The following is a 25031-nucleotide window of genomic DNA, read 5'->3' as shown; positions in this document are numbered from 1 at the left end:
CGCGCTGCTTAAACCAACAACTACAAGACAATAGGTTATTGGGCAACAGTAGGGCAATATGCCAATATAAGAAACATGTTGTCAACAATATGTAACCATAGAATTTGGTATGTGTGATCTTTTACACAAGGGACGGAAACACAGCAGGACAAGGACCAATGTTAAAAAGTGAAAAAGCGAGAGATGAGACCAAGAGATTAAGAGAGTGGTAGAGTGAGAGAGAGAAAGAATGAGAGCCTCACCAATCGAGAGAAACCGGTTAAGTGACGGAGGACATGGACAGGGTGAAGGTGAAGGTGAAGAGTACATGGGGGTGGAGACAGCAGGCCACAGTGCACCAGTAGTAAAGAAGTGCTTGGTGCTGGTCAGGCCCAGACGCAGAGATGACAGGGTGAAGGAGGGAGAACGCTGGAGCAAACCTGTGTGGTCCTGGCCGGGCCCTCGTTGTGACAGCAGGTAGACCGGATTGCCCTGACGAGACAGCTCCGTCACGGGGCTCTCCTCCTGGGTCAGGACCTGGCTTTCCTCTGTCTTTGGCTGTTCCAGTCTGTTGTCTACAACAAGGGCCTCAGGACGCAGCTCCACGGTGAGACCAAGCTGCTCCGCCTCAGGGCTCAGCACTGGGCTAGTCTCCCAAGGAGCAGCAGGGGAGGGGGACAGTGCAATGACTAGCTGGACGTTGTTGAAGAGCAGTGGTGGTTGATTCTGGCCCTGCTGGGGCAATGAGCTAACTGGGGATCTGGGGGAGAGGTTGTCCTCTTTGACAGTCTTGGAGGAAGTCGTGGTGGTCTTGGAGGTACCGTTGGGTGTGAAGACTGCCAGGGAGGGCTTGTCTGGGAGGGACTTGGAGATGTCCAGGTTGAGCTGGGGCTGGGTGCTGCACGTCAGCTTGGCCTGCAGACTCTTGGTGGTTGGGTTAGGGTTAGCTATGAGGTTGGGGATAACAGCAGCTTGGGGCATGGCTAAACCCATCCCTGAGAGGGAGGAGGACACCGAGGAGACCATGGCCACTGGGAAAGATGCTTTAGTACTCGGACTCTGGGAGGAGCAGCTCTGACTCTTGGTCGTTGGAGGGTTGGAACTACTTCCAGACCCAGACTCCTCCTCAGTCACGTTTAGGTTGTCTCCCATGGACACGGAGCGGGACATCTTGGCCATGGAACTGGTGGTGGGGCTCATGTAGGAGCAGCGGGACTTTAGGCTCCTGGGCATAGTGGCTGTGCTGTGGCTGGTACTGGTGTTGTCCTGAGGCTGGGGGAGGTGGGGCTGCAGAAGGGGGCACGCTGGGCAGTGTGCTGCTGGGGGTGGTGGGGAGTGTCACTTGACCCTCGCTGGCCTGGGAGTGATGGAACTGGGAGTGATGGAACTGGGAGTGATGGGGCAGGGGGGCCACCTCCTTGGAGGGCCGAGACAGGGTTAGAGGCATGTCTACTGGTAACAAGAGAGAGACAGAGAATAAAGGTAAGTGATTAGGCTATGCAGGCCAGGGCGGCAACATCTGTCTCTTATCAGAAATGGTTTTAGTCATGGGAATATTTGGGAACAGATTTCCGAAATTAAACTAATTTGTAGCTGAATTCCTGGTGATTTCAGAATTTTTTTGGTCCGCAAGCCGCATGCTGCCGACCAATGTTTTACACTGGTCCCTAGTGTCTGGGCTGGAGCGTCAAGTCACTAGCTCTGCTGGTCGGCTACTACAAAGCAACCTAGACGTCCGTTTTGGGCAAAAATGTGTATTTATTATGAAGTTCGATCCCCACAGTGAATTCTTTTCAAGTTTGCTCCAAATCGAGATCTTTAATTAAACAGTGATCCGTTCTGACATTTTTTTTGTCTCACAGGACCACGTGCTCACACAGACCCAATCACGGACCGGGCAGGCTACGAGGAGGCTTGCGCTCTCATGCCATAGACATAAGGTTGTTGCTCAGGCAGGATGAATACGACTACGTCGACCATGATCCTTTGCTGGGCAACATGAAGCAATATGGAGCACTACAAATTAAAAAAAGTTCCGGCTTCATGAGCCATCGGGAGTTTCCCATAGGGATATGTGGATGACGTCAGCGCCATCACTATCTACTGGTTTTATACCGTACATAGAATATAAGATGAGGACCTTTTAAATCATAACATTGTCCCGCAATACATTATCATAACATTGTCCATTAATACATTATCATGACATTATCACAATCCCTTCCTTAGTGTCTCACCCTCAGTGTGCAGGTTCTGGACTGACTGGGACTTCCTCATGCCTGTAGTTGTGAGGTGAGAGGCTGCAGCCTTGGTCACAGGGCTGACCATCCTACGGGAGTCCACTGCAGGGTTAAACAGCTTCTTCCTCAGAGGAGAGGCCCGCAGATTAAGAAACTTCTCCATAGTGTCCACTACTTCTAGTCTCCCGGTGGGGCCCTTTTGAGAGTCTTCTGAGACCTTCCTCTGGCTATGGCCTTGGCTCTGGTCTCTGTCCTGGTTGTGCTCCATGAGAGGCCTCACCTGAGAGACCAGGGGCTTCACCACACCGCTGCCTACCTTCCCCTCACCAATGCTCTTAGATAGGAATGGAAAGGAGGTCCTGCTAGAAAGGAAAAACTACGAGTCATTCAGCTGGGACTGTTTGTCAAAATATTCAGTTGATTTAAAATGATATCTCACGTTTGAGATAAATTAGTATGGGTTAAGTGATTTTCTTTGATCAACTAACTGGCATACCTTCCAGTAGAGCATTGAGACAGGAACTTGGAGGAGATGCTGATATTGTCAGGGGTGGCAGCTCTCGTCGGACTCACTGACAATCAGAGAGGATTAATACAATTGATACATCTGGAAAATAGTTTAATTATTACCGTGTGTGTCTTTGTTATGTGTAAACTACTATGTCTCATGTACTCCTGGCAGCACAATCAATTTCCCTGTGTGGACAATAGTCTCTGGGTGCAGCCCAATATATTTATTTTCTCTTGAAGTGTGCACGCGTTCACTACTTCTATTTACAAAAGCATTGGATTGGTGGAGGCAGGGGATAGTGGGAGTTTCCACCAACATGTCTTATACCAGCCAAGGAGAAGGTAACTGGGATGTAGACTCTGTTCTTACCTGGGTCGTTAAGCTCAGCCAGGTTGCCAAAGTGCTGTTTGAGGAAGGCCTCCTGGTCGGGGGTCTGGGGTACTACCGTCACCCCCTTGGCATCTCCCCTCCCTACGCCCCCCTCCTCTTCCACCTCCAGTTCCTCCAGGTCCAATTCAGAGGAGTTCCCATCCACACTGAGAGGCTCCGTGGGCTCAGGGTCTGACACACAGACAATTTGATTAACTAGTGGAGGTACGTTGCATAAAAACGTCCACAGGGAAACTGTGTGTGTGTGAGCCCTGTGTGTGTGTGTGTGTGTGTGGTTGTGTGGGGCTCACCCTCTCCAGGAGGCTGCTGCTGACTGTCTGGGCTGAACAGTCTGCTGTTGGAGTAGTCCACAGAGCAGGCGCTGTCTGGGCTGTGTTTGTCATGGTGGCCCTGGCTCCACTGGTTGTAGTTCTGGTACCCCTTCACACTCCTGCTGGGCCCAGGCAGCAGCTCCTTCACCAGGTACTCACTACAGAGAGAGAAACACACCTAGTAGAGTAAGTTTACTAAAGTGCTAGGATGCATCCCAAATGCCACCATATTCCCTATACAGTGCACTACTTATGACCTGGGTCCATAGGGAATAGGGTTCCAAGTGTTACTACACAATATAACAGCAATTGATGAAACATTACATAGTGAAAACAACATTCCAGACCCTAAGTATCTGGATATATGGATTAGATGGTACAGTATGTACAGTGCCTTCAGAAACTATTCACAGTCCTTGAATTTGCCCACATGTTGTTGTTTTACAGCCTGAATTTAAAACTGATTAAATTGAGATTGTTGGTCACTGGCCCACACACAATACCCCATAATGTCAAAGTGGAAGGATGCTTTCTAAATGTTAACAAATTAATAAAAAATGAAAATCTGAAATGTCTTGAGTCAATATGTATTCAACCCTTTTGTTATGGCAAATCTAAATAACAAGTCACATAATAAGTTACATGGACTCACTCTGAGCACAATAATAGTGTTTAACATGATTTTTGAATGACTACCTCATCTATGTACCCCACACATACAATTATCTGAAAAGTTCCTCAGTCGAGCAGTGAATTTCAAACACAGATTCAACCACAAAAACCAGGGAGGTTTTCCAATGCCTCGCTAAGAAGGGCACTTATTGGTAGCTGTGTAACAATTAAATAAACCGACATTGAATATCCATTTGAGCATGGTGATGTTATTAATTACACTTTGCATGGTGTATCAATACACCCAGTCATTACAAGAGATACAGGCGTCCTTCCTAACTCAGTTGCCGGAGAGGAAGGAAACCGCTCACGGATTTCACCATGAGGCCAATGGTGACTTTAAAACAGTTACAGAGTTTAATGGTTGTGATAGGAGAAAACTGAGGATGGATCAACAACATTATAGTTACTCTACAATACTAACCTGAATGACAGTGAAAAGAAGGAAGACTGTACATAATACAAATATTCCAAAACATACATCCTGCTTGCAACAAGGCACTAAAGTAATACTGCAAAAAAAAATATTGCTAAGCAATTCACTTTTTGTAATTAATACAAAGTGTAATGTTTGAGGCAAATCCAATACAACACATTACTGAGTACCAATCTCCACATTTTCAGGCATTGTGATGGCTGCATCATGTTATGAGTGTGCTTGTAATCGTTAAGGACTGGGGAGGTTTTTAAAGAAAAAAGAAATGGAATGGAGCTATGCACAGGTAAAATCCTAGAGGAAAACCTGGTTCAGTCTGCTTTCCACTAGACACTGGGAGATTAATTCACCTCCCAGCAGGACAATAAACTAAAACACAAGGCCAAATCTACGTTGGAGTTGTTTACCAAGAAGACAGTGAATGGTCCTGAGTGGCCGAGTTACAGTTTTGACTTAAATCTACAGCCTGAAAATGGTTGTCTAGTAACGATCAACAACCAATTTGACAGAACTTGAAGAATGTTGAAAATAAGAAAAAATGGGCAAATGTTTCAAAATACTGGTGTGGAAAACTCTTAGAGACTTACCCAGAAAGACTGACAGCTGTCAGAGACTTACCCAGAAAGACTGACAGCTCTCAGAGACTTACCCAGAAAGACTGGCAGCTCTCAGAGACTTACCCAGAAAGACTGGCAGCTCTCAGAGACTTACCCAGAAAGACTGACAGCTCTCAGAGACTTACCCAGAAAGACTGACAGCTCTCAGGGGACTTACCTTGAAAGACAGCCGGAATCACTGTCAAAGGTGCTTCTACAAAGTATTGACTGAGGGGCATGAATACTTATATAAATTAGATATTTATTTCATTTGAAAGAAATTTGCAAAAATGGCTAAAACAATGGCTAAAACACTTTGTCATTATGGGGTATTGTGTGTAGATGGGTGAGACAAGAAATCAATTTAACACATTTTGAATTCAGGTTGTAACACAACAAAATGTGGAATAAGTCAAAGGTATGAATACTTTCTGAAGGCACTGCATTTAGTATACAAACTAGAGTATATGATATGTAGGGGCCAGGAGTCTTACCATGTCAGAGAAAACTACAGGCCCCAACTATATTGTATGTGTACTATGATAAGGCAGTGATATACATCAATGGTGTAATGGAGAGATTGTAGAGATCCAGGAGAAAAAAGGTAGAAGCTGTGTTTACCTGACGGCTCATTTATTGATTGATTAATTTGATTGATTTACCTGCCGGCTAAGCTGACCCTGTCCTCAAAGCCGTCGGGGTACAGCACTGGGCCTGTCTCTGTGTCAGGTGTCTGTGGAGAGAGCATGATGTATTTGGGCCGCTGCTGGGACCTCTGCTCAGACTCCCCCTGCAAGAAAGACAAACATGAGAAAATACTACGAATCATAAAACATCACCTGAAATAACTGAATTGGACCTCACAATCCTCAATACACAAAATATGGATGAGAGTACCATGGTTTCATCCAACCTATTTTGTGACCCATGATTGAACATTTAGAAGTAGTAAATCCATAGGTAACATAGATGGAGTAATACATTGTCTATGCACTGTATCAAGCAGGGCCAAAGTAAGGTCAGGTGGCTGATCTGTGTTAAATTAACTCACCCATGCAGTGAGGGGTTGCAGGCTGATGGTACTGCCCAGCTCTTCCTCTCTGAATAGGTCTCTGAAGGAGTCAGAAACAGGCTGGGTCTGGGTCTTAGTGGGGGAGGAGGGGGGCATGGCGAAGGAGTCCAGCTGTCTGAGGTCTAACATGGACTTGACCATCAGATCCATGCTGTCCATGCGTCTGGACCAGCGGCGCCGCGGACGAGGACCCCTGTCCTCAGAGTGGTGACTGCCCTGGGAGGACCGCCTGCCAAAAGAGTTCTCCTACAGGACGGACGGACGGACACACGCACACACGAGTTGTGAGCCTACAGTTTATAGTGGGAATATTCACAGACCATGTCTGAATTAAATTTCTACTTTACAAGTGACAAAAAGAAGAGCGAAAATACATGGGAGACAAGGCTGGGGGCAGAGATGACTGAGGAAAGGCTGGGGGCAGAGATGACTGAGGAAAGGCTGGGGCAGAGATGACTGAGGAAAGGCTGGGGGCAGAGATGACTGAGGAAAGGCTGGGGGCAGAGATGACTGAGGAAAGGCTGGGGGCAGAGATGACTGAGGAAAGGCTGGGGGCAGAGATGACTGAGGGCAAGGCTGGGAAAGGCAGAGATGACTGAGGAAAGGCTGGGGGCAGAGATGACTGAGGAAAGGCTGGGGGCAGAGATGACTGAGGAAAGGCTGGGGGCAGAGATGACTGAGGAAAGGCTGGGGGCAGAGATGACTGAGGATGACTGAGGAAAGGCTGGGGGCAGAGATGACTGAGGAAAGGCTGGGGGCAGAGATGACTGAGGAAAGGCTGGGGGCAGAGATGCCTGAGGAAAGGCTGGGGGATGACTGAGGAAAGGCTGGGGGCAGAGATGACTGAGGAAAGGCTGGGGGAGAGATGACTGAGGAAAGGCTGGGGGCAGAGATGAAGGCTGGGGGCAGAGATGACTGAGGAAAGGCTGGGGGCAGAGATGACTGAGGAAAGGCTGGGGGCAGAGATGACTGAGGAAAGGCTGGGGGCAGAGATGACTGAGGAAAGATGACTGAGGAAAGGCTGGGGGCAGAGATGACTGAGGAAAGGCTGGGGGCAGAGATGACTGAGGAAAGGCTGGGGGGCAGAGATGCCTGAGGAAAGGCTGGGGGAAGAGATGACTGAGGAAAGGCTGGGGGCAGAGATGCCTGAGGAAAGGCTGGGGGCAGAGATGACTGAGGAAAGGCTGGGGGCAGAGATGACTGAGGAAAGGCTGGGGGCAGAGATGATGAGGAAAGGCTGGGGGCAGGATGACTGAGGAAAGGCTGGGGGCAGAGATGACTGAGGAAAGGCTGGGGGCAGAGATGACTGAGGAAAGGCTGGGGGCAGAGATGACTGAGGAAAGGCTGGGGGCAGAGATGACTGAGGAAAGGCTGGGGGCAGAGATGACTGAGGAAAGGCTGGGGGCAGAGATGACTGAGGAAAGGCTGGGGGCAGAGATGACTGAGGAAAGGCTGGGGGCAGGGAAAGGCTGAGGGCAGAGATGACTGAGGAAAGGCTGAGGGCAGAGATGACTGAGGAAAGGCTGAGGGCAGAGATGACTGAGGAAAGGCTGGGGGCAGAGATGACTGAGGAAAGGCTGAGGGCAGAGATGACTGAGGAAAGGCTGGGGGCAGAGATGACTGAGGAAAGGCTGGGGGCAGAGATGACTGAGGAAAAGCTGCTACAGAAAGACTGCTGCTACTAACCCTTTTCAGTTCATGAGAGTTGTGCTTTTCATCTGAGGTGTCTGAAAAACAAACACAAAACCAATTGATATCACGTGTCCTGTCAACATTGTGAAGAACCACATTCTTAATACTGCAGCTATATTGTTTGCTTGTGTACATACAGTACCAGTCAAAAGTGTGGACACACCTACTCATTCAAGGGTTTTTCTTTCTTTTAAAAATTTTCTACATTATAGAATAATAATGAAGACATTAAAACTATGAAATAACACATATGGAATCATGTAGTAAGCAAAACAGTGTTAAACAAATCTAAATACAGTTTAGATTTTAGATTCTTCAAAGTAGCCACCCTTTGTCTTGATGACAGCTTTGCACACTCTTGTCATTCGCTCAACCAGTTTCACCTGGAATAATTTTCCAAAAGTCTTTTGAAGGAGTTCCCACATATGCTGAGCACTTGTTGGCTGCTTTTCCTTCACTCTGCGGTCCAACTCATCCCAAACCATCTCAATTGGGTTGAGGTCGGGTGATTGACTTAGAATATGTGGATAACTACAAATACCGAGGTGTCTGGGTAGACTGTAAACTCTCCTTCCAGACCCACAACAAACATCTCCAATCCAAAGTTAAATCTAGAATTGGCTTCCTATTTTGCATCAAAGCATCCTTCACTCATGCTGCCAAACATACCCTTGTAAAATTGACCATCCTACCAATCCTCGACTTCGGCGATGTCATTTACAAAATAGCCTCCAATACCCTACTCAACAAATTGGATGCAGTCTATCACAGTGCAATCCGTTTTGTCACCAAAGCCCCATATACTACCCACCATTGCGACCTGTACGCTCTCGTTGGCTGGCCCTCGCTTCATACTCGTCGCCAAACCCACTGGCTCCATGTCATCTACAAGACCCTGCAAGGTAAAGTCCCCCCTTATCTCAGCTCGCTGGTCACCATAGCATCACCCACCTGTAGCACGCGCTCCAGCAGGTATATCTCTCTGGTCACCCCCAAAACCAATTCTTTCTTTGGCCGCCTCTCCTTCCAGTTCAGTGCTGCCAATGACTGGAACGAACTACAAAAATCTCTGAAACTGGAAACACATATCTCCCTCACTAGCTTTAAGCACCAACTGTTAGAGCAGCTCACAGATTACTGCACCTGTACATGGCCCACCTATAATTTAGCCCAAACAACTACCTCTTTCCCTACTGTATTTATTTTACTTATTTTGCTCCTTTGCACCCCATTATTTTTATTTCTACTTTGCACATTCTTCCACTGCAAATCTACCATTCCAGTGTTTTACTTGCTATATTGTATTTACTTTGCCACAATGGCCTTTTTTTTGCCTTTACCTCCCTTATCTCACTTCATTTGCTCACATCGTATATAGACTTGTTTATACTGTATTATTGACCGTATGTTTGTTTTACTCCATGTGTAACTCTGTGTCGTTGTATGTGTCGAACTGCTTTGCTTTATCTTGGCCAGGTCGCAATTGTAAATGAGAACTTGTTCTCAACTTGCCTACCTGGTTAAATAAAGGTGAAATAAATAAATAAAAATTGTGGAGGCAAGGTTATCTGACGCAGCACTCCATCACTCTCTTTCTCAGTCAAATAGCCCTTAAACAGCCTGGAGGTGTGTTGGGTCATTGTCTTGTTGAAAAACAAATGATAGTCCCACTAAGTGCAAACCAGATGGGATGGCGTATCGCTGCAGAATGCTGTGGTAGCCATACTGGTTAAGTGTGCCTTGAATTCTAAATAAATCACTGACAGTGTCACTAGCAAAGCACCCCCACACCATCACACCTCCTCCATGCTTCACGGTGGGAACCACACGTACGGAGATCATCCGTTCACCTACTCTGAGTTTCACAAAGACATGGTGGTTGGAACCAAAAATCTCAAATTTGGACTCATCAGACCAAAGGACAGATCTCCACCGGTCTGATGTCTATTGCTCGTGTTTCTTGGCCCAAGCAAGTCTCTTCTTCTTATTGGTGTCCTTTAGTAGTGGTTTCTTTGCAGTAAATCCCCAGATTGACTGAACTTCATGTCATAAAGTAATGACAGACTGTCGTTTCTCTTTGCTTATTTGAGCTGTTCTTGCCATAATATTGAGTTGGTCTTTTACCAAATAGGGCTATCTTCTGTATACCACCCCTACCTTGTCACAACACAACTGATTGGATTAAACGCATTAAGAAGGAAAGAAAATCCCACAAATTAACTTATTTTGACTGGTACTGTATGTTAAGTGAGATATCAACCTGTCTCTTCCCCTGCACTGCAGCCTGACACCATGTAAGGAGAGACCCTCTCTTCCTCATCCTCTTCTTCTATCCCCTCCTCCTCCACCTCTTTGTCACTGTCAGAGGACATGGTGACAATGGGAGGGGTGCTATGTACCTCTCTCCTGGTGCTGCACAGGACAGACAGAGAATAGAACACACACTATTAGGTGACAATAGTCAAACGGAACATGTTGTATGCCTCCTAAATGGCACCGTATTCCCTATATAGAGCCCTATGGCTCCTGGTCAAAAGTAGTGCACTATATAGGGAATAGGGTGCCATTTGGGAAGCACTGAGTCTATTTGCAGTTGACATTGAATAACTCACATAATAACTAACAACGTTCATAGCAACAAGCCTGTAGACAAACAAGGCGGCGGCAGGTATCCTAGTGGTTAAGAGCGTTGGGCCAGTAACCAAAATGGTTGCTGGTTCAAATCCCAGAGCAGACAAAGTGGAAAATCTGTCGATGTGCCCACAAGCAAGGCACTTAACCCTAGTTCCTCTGCTAAATGACTCAAATGTAAACAATTCAGGATTAACACTTGTCTTCACTCCATCAATCAAATGTATTATGTCAATTGGCATTCAGAATATGTGTGTCTCCACTAAGTTATGTAAACGTTAGGTTTGCTTTCTATGGGTATTAGCTAGCACAACACATGTTATCCCATTAACTACATACCCTTTGCCCCATGAGGAGCTAACAGCAACAAGAGAACAAACAGCAACAGGAATAAGTCATATGAGTCAAGGTACTTGTCCCACATTAGTGTGTTTAATACTGCAGATACCTGAGATTGCAAGGTTTGTGAAGTGGGGTCTTCTGAACTGGCTTGCCATTCTGCTTGAGGTCAGAGAGACGCTGTCTCATACTGATGGTCAGCTCCGGGGCCAGACGCCACACAAAGATACAGCTATCACCAGACACAGTTATCATGTGCTTGCAGTCATTGGTAAACTTCATTCCAGTCACAACCTCTGTGAAAAAGAAAAAAGACAAACAAATGAAAATAAGGAAATATCTGGGCACTCAATTATGGACATTTTTTAACAAAGAAATTATCTGAGGAATTCACAGTATGAGAGGTCATTAAATGCAACGATGGACATGATGATGAAGAGGAGTTCCAGATTGTTCCTCCTTTCTGAATACACTGCTGGCTGCAGATTGTCAGTCACACATTTAGCTGTATTTCTTCTAACTAAATGGAGTAGTTTTTACCAGAGTGTCCAAACATGGTGGCCACACACTCCCCAGAGTAGAAGTCAAAGATGCTGATGTTCTTGTCTGAACAGCTGGTGGCCACATACAGCCCTGAGGGGTCTGTCTGAACCTGAGGAGCGAAAAAGACAACGGTGGGCACATTTTAATAAACCAGCTACAGTGTTGTCAAATTAGTCTTCACAGCAACACTACATGACATGAAAACATGCAAGCCTAACCCACCTTGATGACAGTCCCATCCTCTCCTTGGGAGCCTTTGTACAGTTTCTTCTGTTTTCCGTTACTGATGTTGAAGATTCTGTTGTTAGGGGAAAGAAGTGTCAAACTAAGAACCTACAGGCACAGAGGTTCTATTCAGATCTCAACATGAAAACACACCAGCAGCTCAGTACTCCAGGAGTAAATCCCAAAGACAGTTCTGCTGTTGAAGCACCCGTGGCTTTATCAGGTGATCAATCCTCTGGTTTATCAAATGTCAGCACATCTATACATGAAAATGGAGGGCAATAAGTCAATGACCTCAAGTCAGACCTGTCTGTCTATTTTACGTCCTGCCTCGGCAGTTAAGTTTTAGACTGGAAAACATTCAGATCAAGGGACTGAGTCATCTGACCTTGAAAGTTCAAGGAAACACTGGACTGTGTTGTATCAGCATATCGATTGCGCAACCAGGGCTGGTAAAACCTTGGATCATTGCTATTCTAACTTCCGCGACGCATATAAGGCCCTCCCCCGCCCTCCTTTCGGAAAAGCTGACCACAACTCCATTTTGTTGCTTCCTGCCTACAGACAGAAACTAAAACAAGGTCAGGTCTGTTCAATGCTGGTCCGACCAATCTGATTCCACGCTTCAAGACTGCTTCGATCACGCGGACTGGGATATGTTCCGCATTGCGTCCAACAACAACATTGACGAATACGCTGATTCGGTGAGCGAGTTCATTAGAAAGTGCATTGATGATGTCGTTCCCATAGCAACGATTAAAACATTCCCAAACCAGAAACCGTGGATTGGTGGCAGCATTCGCGTGAAACTGAAAGCGCAAACCACTGCTTTTAATCAGGGCAAGGTGACCGGAAACATGACCGAATACAAACAGTGTAGCTATTCCCTCCGCAAGGCAATCAAACAAGCTAAGCGTCAGTATAGAGACAAAGTAGAGTCACAATTCAACGGCTCAGACACAAGAGGTATGTGGCAGGGTCTACAGTCAATCACGGATTACAAAAAGAAAACCTTTCCTGTCACGGACCAGGATGTCATGCTACCAGGCAGACTAAATAACTTTTTTGCCCACTTTGAAGACAATACAGTGCCACTGACACGGCCCGCAACCAAAACCTGCAGACTCTCCTTCACTGCAGCCGATGTGAGGAAAACATTTAAACGTGTTAACCCTCGCAAGGCTGCAGGCCCAGACGGCATCCCCAGCCGCATCCTCAGAGCATACGCAGACCAGCTGGCTGGTGTGTTTACGGACATATTCAATCAATCCTTATCCCAGTCTGCTGTTCCCACATGCTTCAAGAGGGCCACCACTGTCCCTGTTCCCAAGAAAGCTAAGGTAACTGAGATAAACGACTACCGCCCTGTAGGACTCACTTCCGTCATCCTGAAGTGCTTTGAGAGACTAGTCAAGGACCATATCACCTCCACCCTACCTGACACACTAGACCCACTCCAATTTGCTTACCGTCCAAATAGGTCCACAGACGATGCAATCTCAACCACACTGCACACTGCCCTAACCCATCTGGACAAGAGGAATACCTATGTGAGAATGCTGTTCATCGACTACAGCTCAGCATTTAACACCATAGTACCCTCCAAACTCGTCATCAAGCTCGAGACCCTGGGTCTCGACCCCGCCCTGTGCAACTGGGTACTGGACTTCCTGACGGGCCGACCCCCCCAGGTGGTCAGGGTAGGTAACAACATCTCCACCCCGCTGATCCTCAACACTGGGGCCCCACAAGGGTGCGTTCTGAGCCCTCTCCTGTACTCCCTGTTCACCCATGACTGCGTGCCCATGCACGCCTCCAACTCAATCATCAAGTTTGCGGAAGACACTACAGTGGTAGGATTGATTACCCCCATGACGAGATGGCCTACAGGGAGAAGGTGAGGGCCCTTGGAGTGTGGTGTCAGGAAAATAACCTCACACTCAACGTCAACAAAACAAAGAAGATGATTGTGGACTTCAGGAAACAGCAGAGGGAGCACCCCCCTATCCACATCGATGGGACAGTAGTGGACAGGGTAGTAAGTTTTAAGTTCCTCGGCATACACATCACAGACAAACTGAATTGGTCCACACACACAGACGGCATCGTGAAGAAGGCGCAGCAGCACCTCTTCAACCTCAGGAGGCTGAAGAAATTCGGCTTGTCACCAAAAGCACTCACAAACTTCTACAGATGCACAATCGAGAGCATCCTGTCGGGCTGTATCACCGCCTGGTACGGCAACTGCTCCGCCCACAACCGTAAGGCTCTCCAGAGGGTAGTGAGGTCTGCACAATGCATCACCGGGGACAAACTACCTGCCCTCCAGGACACCTACACCACCCGATGTCACAGGAAGGCCATAAAGATCATCAAGGACAACATCCACCCGAGCCACTGCCTGTTCACCCCGCTATCATCCAGAAGGCGAGGTCAGTATAGGTGCATCAAAGCAGGGAACGAGAGACAGAAGCTGTTTTTCAATCTCAAGGCCATCAGACTGTTAAACAGCCACCACTAACATTGAGCGGCTGCTGCCAACACACTGACTCAACTCCAGCCACTTTAATAATGGGAATTGATGTAAAATATATCACTAGCCACTTTAAACAATGCTACTTAATATAATGTTTACATACCCTACATTACTCATCTCATATGTATATACTGTACCCTATATCATCTACTGCATCTTTATGTAATACATGTATCACTAGCCACTTTAAACAATGCCACTTTGTTTACATACCCTACATTACTCATCTCATATGTATATACTGTACTCGATACCATCTACTGCATCTTGCCTATGCCGTTCTGTACCGTCACTCATTCATATATCTTTATGTACATATTCTTTATCCCTTTACACTTGTGTGTATAAGGTAGTAGTTTTGGAATTGTTAGGTTAGATTACTCGTTGGTTATTACTGCATTGTCAGAACTAGAAGCACAAGCATTTCGCTACACTCGCATTAACATCTGCTAACCATGTGTATGTGACAAATATATTTGATTTGTTCATGAGTCAACCAACTCTGTGCCATGGTGTGCTAACAGCACAGCAGTGGGGTATACTGCAAGGCACAATTAATGAATTAGCCAGCTAACTGAAAAACTTTACATTTTTTTGAAGCATAAGTTTGAAATTGGCAAGGTCTAATTTACTCAACAATCAAAAACACATATCAAAGTTAAGCTTTCTTAATGACCCAGAAAATCAATAGTTATTCCTGGTCGTTTATCAAAGTTAGCTGGCCAACTCATTGATTCTACTTTGGAGCATACCCTCTCTGCTCAGCTGGTATGCATGTCTCTCCCCATCTGACCACATGGGGTCTCGCTAACAGCCTGACTGGTGCATTTTCACTGAGTGCCAGAAGGAGACCAGCAGCCACCAGCTAGCTGGCAGGCAACCTCCCACAAGGCCCAGTCAGGGCCCTGCCAACCTTGTGGGGAGCTGGCAAAGTGTGAGGGCAGCCAGTCAACCATTGAGTCACACTCTTAAAGCACCGCCACTTAGTTGTATAAGGAACAAATCAGAGCCTGTTAAACAAGAGTTAAGCCCTCTTAACTCTACCAGAAATAAATACACAAAAAGGCCTGGGGGACATTTATCATTCAGATGCAGTTAAAACAGCCTAGTTTCCATAGTAACGTTTAATCACTGTGCTGAAACAGCAGAGGAGCATAAGGTGTGTTTACAGTTGACTTTAAGTATCTCAAGCGGAGGGAAAGGCCTATTTGGACAGTCGTACTACGCTGCCACATTCATCTTATTTACACCAACTGTGTGGTTTCCAAACTGTGGAAACCACAGGGCGGGGAGGGCGGGGCACGCCCCATTTATATATATACAGTAGACTTTTGTGGTTACTACATGATTCCATATGTGTTATTTCATCGTTTTTGATGTCTTCACTATTATTCTACAATGTAGAAAATTGTCAAAAATAAAGAAAAACCCTTGAATGAGTAGGTGTGTCCACTCTTTTGACAGGTACTGTAGATATTTTTTTTTCTTAAGGAACTCAGTCCGGCTTTAAACTTACTTTTGAAAGTGCTAATAGTAGAATGCACAGGGTGGAATATCCAAATTGGGTAGTGCATCATCAGTTAATCTTGTCATGTTCGTCATTGTGTACCTTAGAGAGGTGTTAATAACTTGTCAGAAAGGTCCAGATCAACTAGCCCATGTCAGCTAATGTTTTTCTATTTCGTTTTTTTAGCCCAAAGATATCAGAATTGTGTTAATCAAATATCACATGAATACACAGACATGGCAAAATGTATAGAATTGCAAGAACATTGGCGTTAAAACGGCAACATTTTCTCTCCCCCATGACAAAATGTATAGAATGGCAGGAAATCATCTTTAAACCTGCAACATTCTCTCCACCAACAAGAGGGGTGTGAACAGTGTGTCATGAACAGTGCTTGTGCCCAGAGAAATAGACGCGTGCACAGAGGGGTGTGGGATGTTCCCCAATGCTGGAAGGGGGCCCCCGAGTGATAAACCTTGGGAACCCTTGGATAAATAAAGCAGTACGTAATAAAGCATTACTTGTGGTTAGTTGTTAACATAACTTGGTTGTTTGAAATTTCTCTGTTATGGTAGAATTTTCAGCCATAACAATTTAATCTCAGATTCATATTGTAACACCCATGGGGTATTTAGGATATAAAATGGACTGGCCATTCAAACAAGTAGACACACGACCTGCTGGGGAGGTGAAACAGAGTGGCACATTTTTTACAAGTCTGCATTTGAAATATCAGCATTTTAAGCCAACGCTAAGCCACATTTTCTTTCAAAGCGTGTGTTATTGTCGATGATGCAGGGTGGGGAACGTGAGTGAGAGATGTAAACACTTGAGCAGGCAGGCTGGCAGACGGAGGCTCAGGTCAGGACAGGCTAGAGACAGGCTTCATCAGCCAGGGGCTGGGCCTCTGATCTCATCCTTCCTGTGTTTACAACACTCGAGTTAAGACTAATCCACCTGCTAGGGAGGGATGACTGTACAGTCTGACAGATTACGGAGAGGTCAAACACAAATACACTCACGTACCAGTGGAGGTTGCTGAGGGGAGGTCGGCTCATACTAACGGCTGGAATGGAGCTAATGGAATGGAGCTAATGGAATGGAGCTAATGGAATGGCATCAAACGCATCAACGACGTGGTTTCTACGTGGCTGATATCATTCCATTGACTCACTTCCAGCCATTATTATGAGCCGTCCTCCCCTCAGCAGCCTTCACTGGCACGTACTCACACTCGCATACTGTACGCATACACAGACAGACTAACACTGTCATCACACACACACATTGACGCACATATACATACACCGAGAACAATAATTGAGACAAACGAGGACAAGTAGACCAGGCCCCCACCTGATGCTGCGGTCCTGACAACCAATAACAGCATACTTCCTGGTGGGGTCGATATCCATGTCATACAGCGTTGTCTTGCGTACGATGTGGTGGGTGCGGGTAAACATGGTTCCTTCATCTGACTGTAAACGACAGGGTAAAACAACCAGAGGTTAAAACAGGTCACCACTCACTGCCATGCTAGTGCCATTAACAACACTACTGTAAATGCTCCAGTGAGAAATGAGAGCTGTTCTATTTAAGCTGTTTTGGCAGACATCTTGTTACAATGAGTCATAGTATGCGCCCTGGTCAATAGTAGCACATATAGGGAAGAGGTTTCCATTTGGGATGCAGCCATATTCTAATAAACCACAACATTTATCCTTGTAGGGCTTTTGTTGCTTTTCTAGCAGTGTGCCGTGACTTCTAAAGCAGTCCACGGATTAAATGGTAGAGAATGACAATACTTTCCATATACTTGTTAATTAGATTGTAACATTTACATACAGAGGGTTAGAATTGCACATCAATCTCAATGTGGATTAATTAGAATTTTCTCCATTTGTTACTTCATACACTGGTTAGGTTAGGTTCCAAAAGTCAACCTGAAAATAGTCTGACTACTTCAGGATTAGACTATCATGTCAAAAGACTAGTCCAATTCTGAATCTGAAGTTAATCTAGTTCCGTTCACTAAAATGGCTCTGGTCACATGATATCACCAGTCTCACTTTGTCTTCTTCCTCTATGTATACCATTACATCATTATCTGCTTCTTGACACCCAAAGCTGCCAGCGCTGCTAAGAACAACATGTAGTAAGGAGGTCCTGCCGGGGACTTGGGGCATACAACAGCCAGGGGACACAGAAAGCCTTAGAGGAAAAGTGTCATTATTAAATAGGCCACTTGGAGTTTAATTAATTAGCTGTAAGCAACAGGAAGAGACAAATTAAACAGGGGTTGGCTGAGCCACGGTTAAGAATGTGGGCCCATGGCCAAAATATGTAGAGAGATCATGATGAAATATTGCCAAGCATTACCACAAAAGCATTAGTCCCCCTAACCTAGTTAAGCCTCCAGCAGCAGCTGTTCTAGAGCAGCGCCATTGTGTGTGTGTGTTTTACCTTCTGCGCTGTGCGGAAGTAGATGCTCTTGTCAGCGCCACAGCTGATCATCCTGACCTTGCCTTCATTGGCTAAAAGAGAAGGAGCACTGTTACCATGGCAATAATAACCATGTTAACTTTAAACTGCGAGCTAGTGCCACAATTGACACTTCCGTGACACCTTTGGAAGCCAAAGGTCTGACTTCCATAGCTGATATAACTGTAAAAGGAGTGAGACTTGTGAGTTTGAGGTAAAGGGGGGGTGGTTGGCGGGATGTTGTAAAGGGTCAAAGGTCATCTGCAAATCTCACCAGCGAATCGTACAGCGGTGATGGAAGAGGAGTGTTCATCCAGCGTCTGCAGCAGGCTGTACTCCCGCTCTGCATCCAGCACGTGGATCAGCCGGTCTCGACTCGCTGTGGCTAGCAGCTTCAGCCCTGTCACACACCACACACACACACTTAGATTTTATTCATTACCAGACACTCTTAACCAGAGGGACTTAAAGTCAGTGCATTCAAATGGGTCAAAACAGCCACATATCACAGTCATTACAAGAGAAAAACCTTCTTCACACCACATATAGGCCTACATTACACTCCCGGACACTCTAGGACACTAGCAACTTACCAGCAGCCAATCCCTGTTCTCCATTTCGGTGGTGGTAAATATTTTTCATTAGGAGGTCCATTTTGTTTTTAACAGCCATAAAGCATCTTATATTAATTAGCGTAAGAACCAATGAGCTGACGGTCACATCACATGGATATCGAAACCAATCAAAAATGGATTGAAGCACTTCCCCGGAGTGGACTGAACTGAATTTCCAACCGGAATCATTTCAGTAAATGTAAAGCACTCTCCTCTCCCTGCTGAGATTGAACGTGGATCCTGGATCTGTTAGCTTTGTGACTTTGTTAACCTTGATCCCAGCTAGATACAATAGCAGGAGGAAAGGTTCCCCCTCTTATCCATTGTAATTTAAAAGGCTAAACTGATGCTAGATCAGCACTCCTCTACTCTGAGATGCTTTGTGAATACAGGCCCAGCAGGGCAATGGCTGTTATCTGACTATTATCACCCTCTGAGTTGTTACTATCAAATCAAATTGTATTTGTCACATGCTCCGAATACAACCAGTGTAGACCTTACCGTGAAATGATTACATATAAGCCCTTAACCAACAATGCAAAGTTTAAGAAATATAAGAGTTAAGAAAATATTCACTAAATAAACAAACAGTTTTAAAAGTAACCCTGGCTATATACAGGGGGTACCGGTACCGAGTCTATGTGCGGGGGCACCGTATACTGCAGGCAGCCAGAGGGAGTGTACTGGGCTTATTCTTAGCCCTCTCTATCTGCTCCTCTGTGTGGTGCCAATTGCCAAATGGATACGTAGAGGAATGATCCACTAAGAACATCGGAATATTATCAATCCTCCTAACATGGGAGCCACTGGATGCATCCCATATGAGACCCTATTACCTATATATAGTGTACTTCTTTTGACCAGAGCCTTTTGGGACGCACCCTGTGACAGATGTGCTGCTACTGGGGCTAGACGATGAAGTTCTGGAGGAGAGCCAAGCAGGTCTGGGACCAATGCCAGGGTACTACCACAGCCCCCAACTCACACACACACACACACACACACACCCTCAGGCCTGCCCAAGCCAGGCAGGAATAATATGCTCTGCCTTGCTTTTCTCTGAATTGGACAGCACTTCACCAGGTCTGATAATGCCCTCTTAATAGCCCACTGAACACACAGACACTCTTTGTAACAACACATTCAAATGAGATGAAACATGGGTGTGTTGATATTGTTGACCATAGCAGTAGATACAAAGATAACTTCAAGAATTTCACATTCCATTTCACAAATCTCTCATCAGATGTTTTGGTTTAAATGTGTGAACCGGGAAAGTTAATTCTATAAAGCTGCTAATTTAAACTTTGACTAAGAAGAATTGACATACAGTACATTTGGACCCAACCCTGTCTCTTTATCACGTGCTGGAGCTCTGAAGTGGTTTGTTTCACAAGTCAACGGGAGGTTGGTGAAGCATCTGGCAACCAGCTGATAGTGGTTTATACCGATAGTAGTATCTTTAACCTTATTGTCTCTCATTTCCTCCCAGAAGAGGGGGAATCTGCCTTAGCCGTATCAGGCTTGTCATGGCTTGCAAGCGAACAATAAATATCTGTATTCAGTATGAGTTAGCTAACTACATAGAAGGTGAATATGTTATTACGGTAACAATTTGCCAAGTTAAATAAAGGTTAAATAAAACATTTACAAATAATTCTGGTAACAATTGAATGTACCTGTCTCAGGCTTGGAGTATTCTAGACACAGGATCTCTGAGTCGTGGGCCTGAACGTTCAGAATCTCCCCCATGCTCTCTAGATCGTGGATCCTGCAACAGCAAACAGAACAAAATAGTACTAGATTAGTCCTGTTATGCTCCCATAACAACACCATTTTGTTTTTACGAGGAGCACACTGTTACAGGTCAGTCTCGCCACACATAGAGACACCGCTGGGCTGCAGTAAAATGCAGAGTAGACCGCCATCATTCAGTTTTGCGTGACAAAGTTAATTAACAAAAAATAGCCTTGGTGTTAACTGGGTCAGCATCTATCCATCCAGTGATGTGGACAGAGAGTCAGCTAGGCTGCTGCCTGAATGGACACCAGCCTACTCCAACCCCAATTTAACAAACACACACGCACGCGCTCACACACCCTCCCAGGAGTCTAGTTAGGGAATTTCATTAGGACATAGAGGTGCTGAGTCCTGAGGGGTTGTGAAGGAAAACAAGGCTCTCTCTGGGATAGCATAGCAGGGGTACTGTACCTCAGGGTTTACCCTGATGAAGGTCTACTGACCCAAACATTAACTTGTTTAAAAGGGATCCAATCAATTGTTTGTGGAGTAATCAAGAACATCAGTGTGCTAGAGTTTCTCATTCTACAACAGTTTCTTCCATAGACCTTAAACTACAGGTGTGCGAACAAACCGCTCTTTTTCTCCAACAGTACCTCAAGGTGCCGGTCCGGTCGCCCGATGCCAGGTGCTGCCCGTCTGGGCTCACACACATGGTCCTGATGCCCGTCCTGGTCTCGGAGGTCTGGGGGTCGGCCTTCTCTCCGTTCCCCGAGTTGAGGCACTCTGTGTCCAGCAGGCCGGCCGTGTTGTTGTCCATGTAGATGATCTTTTGGAGGTCCTGGACAGACGGAGAGAAGGGGGGTTATTAGCTGAGAATTTGGGGGGGTGCGCAACAGCGTCAGTTTCCCCCTCTTAAAGCAAAACGGTTTGTCGTTTCCAAAGGGAACACATGAGTCATAGTGGGCAGAACAAGGAGGAGGTGGGCAGAGCAAAGCACACACTAGTGATATCCTATTGATGCATTTTAGTATACATCTGCATATTTCCATTAGGGAACACCTACTCTGTGAAATGCACATGTGCAATACCTCAATTCACCTTTGCACTCTTTCTAAACAACAGCATTTTTAAAAACTTTTGCGAGTCTACAAAACTTAGTCTGTTCTGTTCAGAACATATTCTAGTTTTGGGAATAGGAAAGTTTATTGAGATCAAATGTTTAAATGATGAGAAGATTTGCAGAATGTCGGCCAAAATCCATCTTGTTCCATCTTCTCCCACTGCCCGCCAGTGGGCTTCCTCTCACTACCGTATTTGGTAGTGAGTGGAAACACCAACAGGATGCTTCACATTTATACATCCAGTGAAATATCTCTCTCATTGTTCTATCTGTGGCATAACTCAGGATTCAAAGGTTCTTGAGTAGAACTACTTTGCATCAAAACTCAATCAGCAGTCATTCATATTGAGATCAGGTTTTAGATAAAGGGTGTGTGAGAGTGAGACAGACGCACGTTGCTGATGACGTTGCGGCTAAGAGTTGTGTTGTGTCCATCAGTGTTCCAGAGCCGGACAGTATTGTCTGAAGAACAGCTGAGGAAGGAGCCTGGAGGCAAACAGGGCTGCCTGCCATCACTTACCCTGTCTGGGTACACCTGTACAGGTACAGAGGAAATGAAACATCAGTAGACCTGTCTAGGAGAGATGATGTAAATATGAATCTACATACATTTTGGGTACACCTGACAGGTACAGAGGACACGGAAACATTTGTTCTAAACTAGCGTATGCACATCCAGATAGATTCCAGCTGCAGGGGGGACAAATGGCTTCATCGAAAATAAAAAGATAACCGCACGCGGTTTAACAATATACAGTACATTCAGAAAGTATTCAGACCCCTTGACATTTTCCACACTTTGTTACGTTACAGCCTTATTCTAAAATAGATTCAATAACATCCTCATCAATCTACACACACTACCCCATAATGACAAAGCAAAAACAGGTTTAGACATTTTGGCAAAAGTATAAAAATAGCTTATTCACAAAAGTACTTAGACCCTTTGCTATGAGACTTGAAATTGTGCTCAGGTACATGCTATTCCATTGATCATCCTGTTCCATTGATCATCCTTGAGATGGTTCTACAACTTGATTGGAGTCCAACTGTGGTAAATTCAATTGATTGGACATGATTTGTAAAGGCACACACCTGTCTATATGAAGGTCCCACTGTTAACAGCGCATGTCAGAGCAAAAACCAAGCCATGAGGTCGAAGGAAATGTCCGTAGAGCTCCAAGAAAGGATTGTGTCGAGGCACAGATCTGGGGAATGGTACCAAAACATTTCTGCAGCATTGAAGGTCCCCAAGAACACAGTGGCCTCCATCATTCTTAAAAGGAAGACGTTTGGAACCACCAAGACTCTTTCTAGAGCCGGCCACCCGACCAAACTGAACATTCGGGTGAGAAGGGCCTTGTTAAGGGAGGTGACCAAGAACCCGATGGTCACTCTGACAGAGCTCCAGCGTTCATATATGGAGATGGGAGAACCTTCCAGAAGGACAACCATCTCTGCAGCACTCCACCAATCAGGCCTTTATGGTAGAGTGGTCAGACGGAAGCCACTCCTCGGTAAAAGGCACATGACAGCCCGCTTGGAGTTTGCCAAAAGGCACCTAAAGGACTCTCAGACCATGAGAAACAAGACTCTCTGGTCTGATGAAACCAAGATTGAACTCTTTGGCCTGAATGCCAAGCATCACATCTGGAGGAAACCTGGCACCATCTCTACGGTGAAGCATAGTGGTGGTGGCAGCATCATGTTGTGGGGATGTTTTACAGCGGTAGGGATTGAGAGACTCGTCAGGATTGAGGGAAAGAGGAACGGAGCAAAGTACAGAGATATCCTTGATGAAAACCTGTTCCAGAGCACTCAGGACCTCAGACTGGGGGGAAGTTTAACCTTCCAACAGGACAACGACCCTAAGCACACAGCCAAGACAATGCAGGAGTGGCTTCGGGACAAGTCTCTGAATGTCCTTGAATGGCCCAGCCAGAGCCCGGACTTGAACCCGATCTAACATCTCTGGAGAGACCTGAAAATAGCTGTACAGTGACGCTCCCCATCTAACCTGACAGAGCTTGAGAGGATCTGCAGAGAAGAATGGGGGAAACTCCCCAAATACAGGTGTGCCAAGCTTGTAGCGTCATACCCAAGAAAATTTGAGGCTGTACTTTCTGCCACTTTCTACTTTCTGTCTGAATACTTAAGTAAATGTGATTTCAGTTGTTGTTTTTTTATAAATGTGCAAATAAGGCTGTAACGTAACAAAATGTGAAAAAAGTCAAGGGGTCTGAATACTTTCCGAATGCACTGTATATGAGACCACCATTCAACAGTGTGCAACAGGTATCTTGTTTATTTTCTCCATGTAAAACGATCTCTACACAGGGAGTAAAGAGCAACATGTTCCTCCAGGCCTCCCTCCCGGCATTACCTCGACGTTCCACACGCAGGCCGAGTGGTAAAGGGCGGAGTAGACCTTGCCCACTTTGCGGAGGTCCCGTACGTCCCACACGTACAGGCTGTGGTCGTTGTAGACACAGGACAGCCAGCGGCTCGCAGGGTCATAAGATACAGCCACCGTATCTGGGCACCGGGCGTCCATCTTGTGGCTGAAGAGGTGACTGGAAGGAGGGAGAGTTAGGATGTAATAACACTGTAATACTCTAATAAAATAAATATATATATTGAATTTATAAAGCACTTTTCCAGAACCCAGAGATACTTTATAGTTACAGTACAAGCTAACCCAATTCAGTGGTTATGAGAAAAGCCCAGCTATTGGCTGGGCTGGCATCCCTTTACCAACAATTTAATGGTTGTGTTTTTGGCCAGAGCATAATGTGCCTGCCTACTGGAGTGGTCTTGCCCGTCTATGGAGTTTCCCACAGAAACTTCTATAAACAGTAGTGAGCTGACCTTGATGGCTTCACTTAATAGCAGCTTCGACATGACCTACACAGCCATCTATGGGCCCTGGTCAAAAGTAATACACTGAATAGGGAAAAGGGTGTCATTTGGGATGCAAACATGCAGTAAGTTATTCCATTGGTGGGATTTTTCACAACCCACACAAACATGCTACATACATGATTATTCAGCTAATCTGTTATAACATCTGGGGTCTATTGTTAGGAAGTCAGTTGAACAGGGAAAGGAACCAGCAGCATTCCAGACTCTGCATTCACTCAGTCCATATTTATGAGAAGAACTAACTCTCAGAGGAATCTCTGTCCGTCTTACTGAAGGCATCAACAAAATGTTGATTTAAAAAGAGATTGAGTGGGATACAGGAATACAAAACAATGACATTTAACTCCAGCTGGGCCCACGTGCATCCTGGATGAACAGGAAATCATTAAAGGGTATTTTGTGTAGTTGGTTTGCTTGGTATTTGCATAAGTATGTAGAGTATGATGCTGTATGAGAACAAGATACCACACA

At 45.6% G+C, this 25031-nt stretch overlaps 1 protein-coding gene across 5 annotated transcripts in view; it reads right to left on the bottom strand.

Annotated features, from left to right (window-relative positions):
* Positions 1–954: 954 nt before the first annotated feature.
* LOC112256864 (mitogen-activated protein kinase-binding protein 1-like) overlaps positions 955–25031 on the bottom strand; it is a 57591-nt gene continuing 33514 nt past the window's right edge. For 3 of the 5 annotated variants that reach the window (XM_024430413.2, XM_042325295.1, XM_042325296.1), the window contains 19 exons: positions 24022–24211; positions 22033–22173; positions 21172–21356; positions 20455–20546; positions 18436–18561; positions 18144–18214; positions 17037–17158; positions 11635–11710; positions 11410–11521; positions 10979–11165; positions 10160–10311; positions 7894–7934; positions 6187–6453; positions 5798–5925; positions 3411–3589; positions 3100–3291; positions 2716–2791; positions 2217–2581; positions 955–1431 (listed from right to left, as the gene is read on the bottom strand). In XM_024430413.2, the coding sequence (XP_024286181.2) occupies positions 1106–1431; positions 2217–2581; positions 2716–2791; positions 3100–3291; positions 3411–3589; positions 5798–5925; positions 6187–6453; positions 7894–7934; positions 10160–10311; positions 10979–11165; positions 11410–11521; positions 11635–11710; positions 17037–17158; positions 18144–18214; positions 18436–18561; positions 20455–20546; positions 21172–21356; positions 22033–22173; positions 24022–24211 (3028 nt within the window). In that variant the 3' untranslated portion in view covers positions 955–1105. The remainder of the gene's footprint in view (positions 1432–2216; positions 2582–2715; positions 2792–3099; positions 3292–3410; positions 3590–5797; positions 5926–6186; positions 6454–7893; positions 7935–10159; positions 10312–10978; positions 11166–11409; positions 11522–11634; positions 11711–17036; positions 17159–18143; positions 18215–18435; positions 18562–20454; positions 20547–21171; positions 21357–22032; positions 22174–24021; positions 24212–25031) is intronic. The other 2 variants (XM_042325294.1, XM_042325293.1) reach the window with 2 other exon arrangements.

Source organism: Oncorhynchus tshawytscha, linkage group LG08, assembly GCF_018296145.1.
Source record: "Oncorhynchus tshawytscha isolate Ot180627B linkage group LG08, Otsh_v2.0, whole genome shotgun sequence".
NCBI lineage: Eukaryota > Metazoa > Chordata > Actinopteri > Salmoniformes > Salmonidae > Oncorhynchus > Oncorhynchus tshawytscha.
This window is presented reverse-complemented; position numbering and strand designations above follow the sequence as displayed.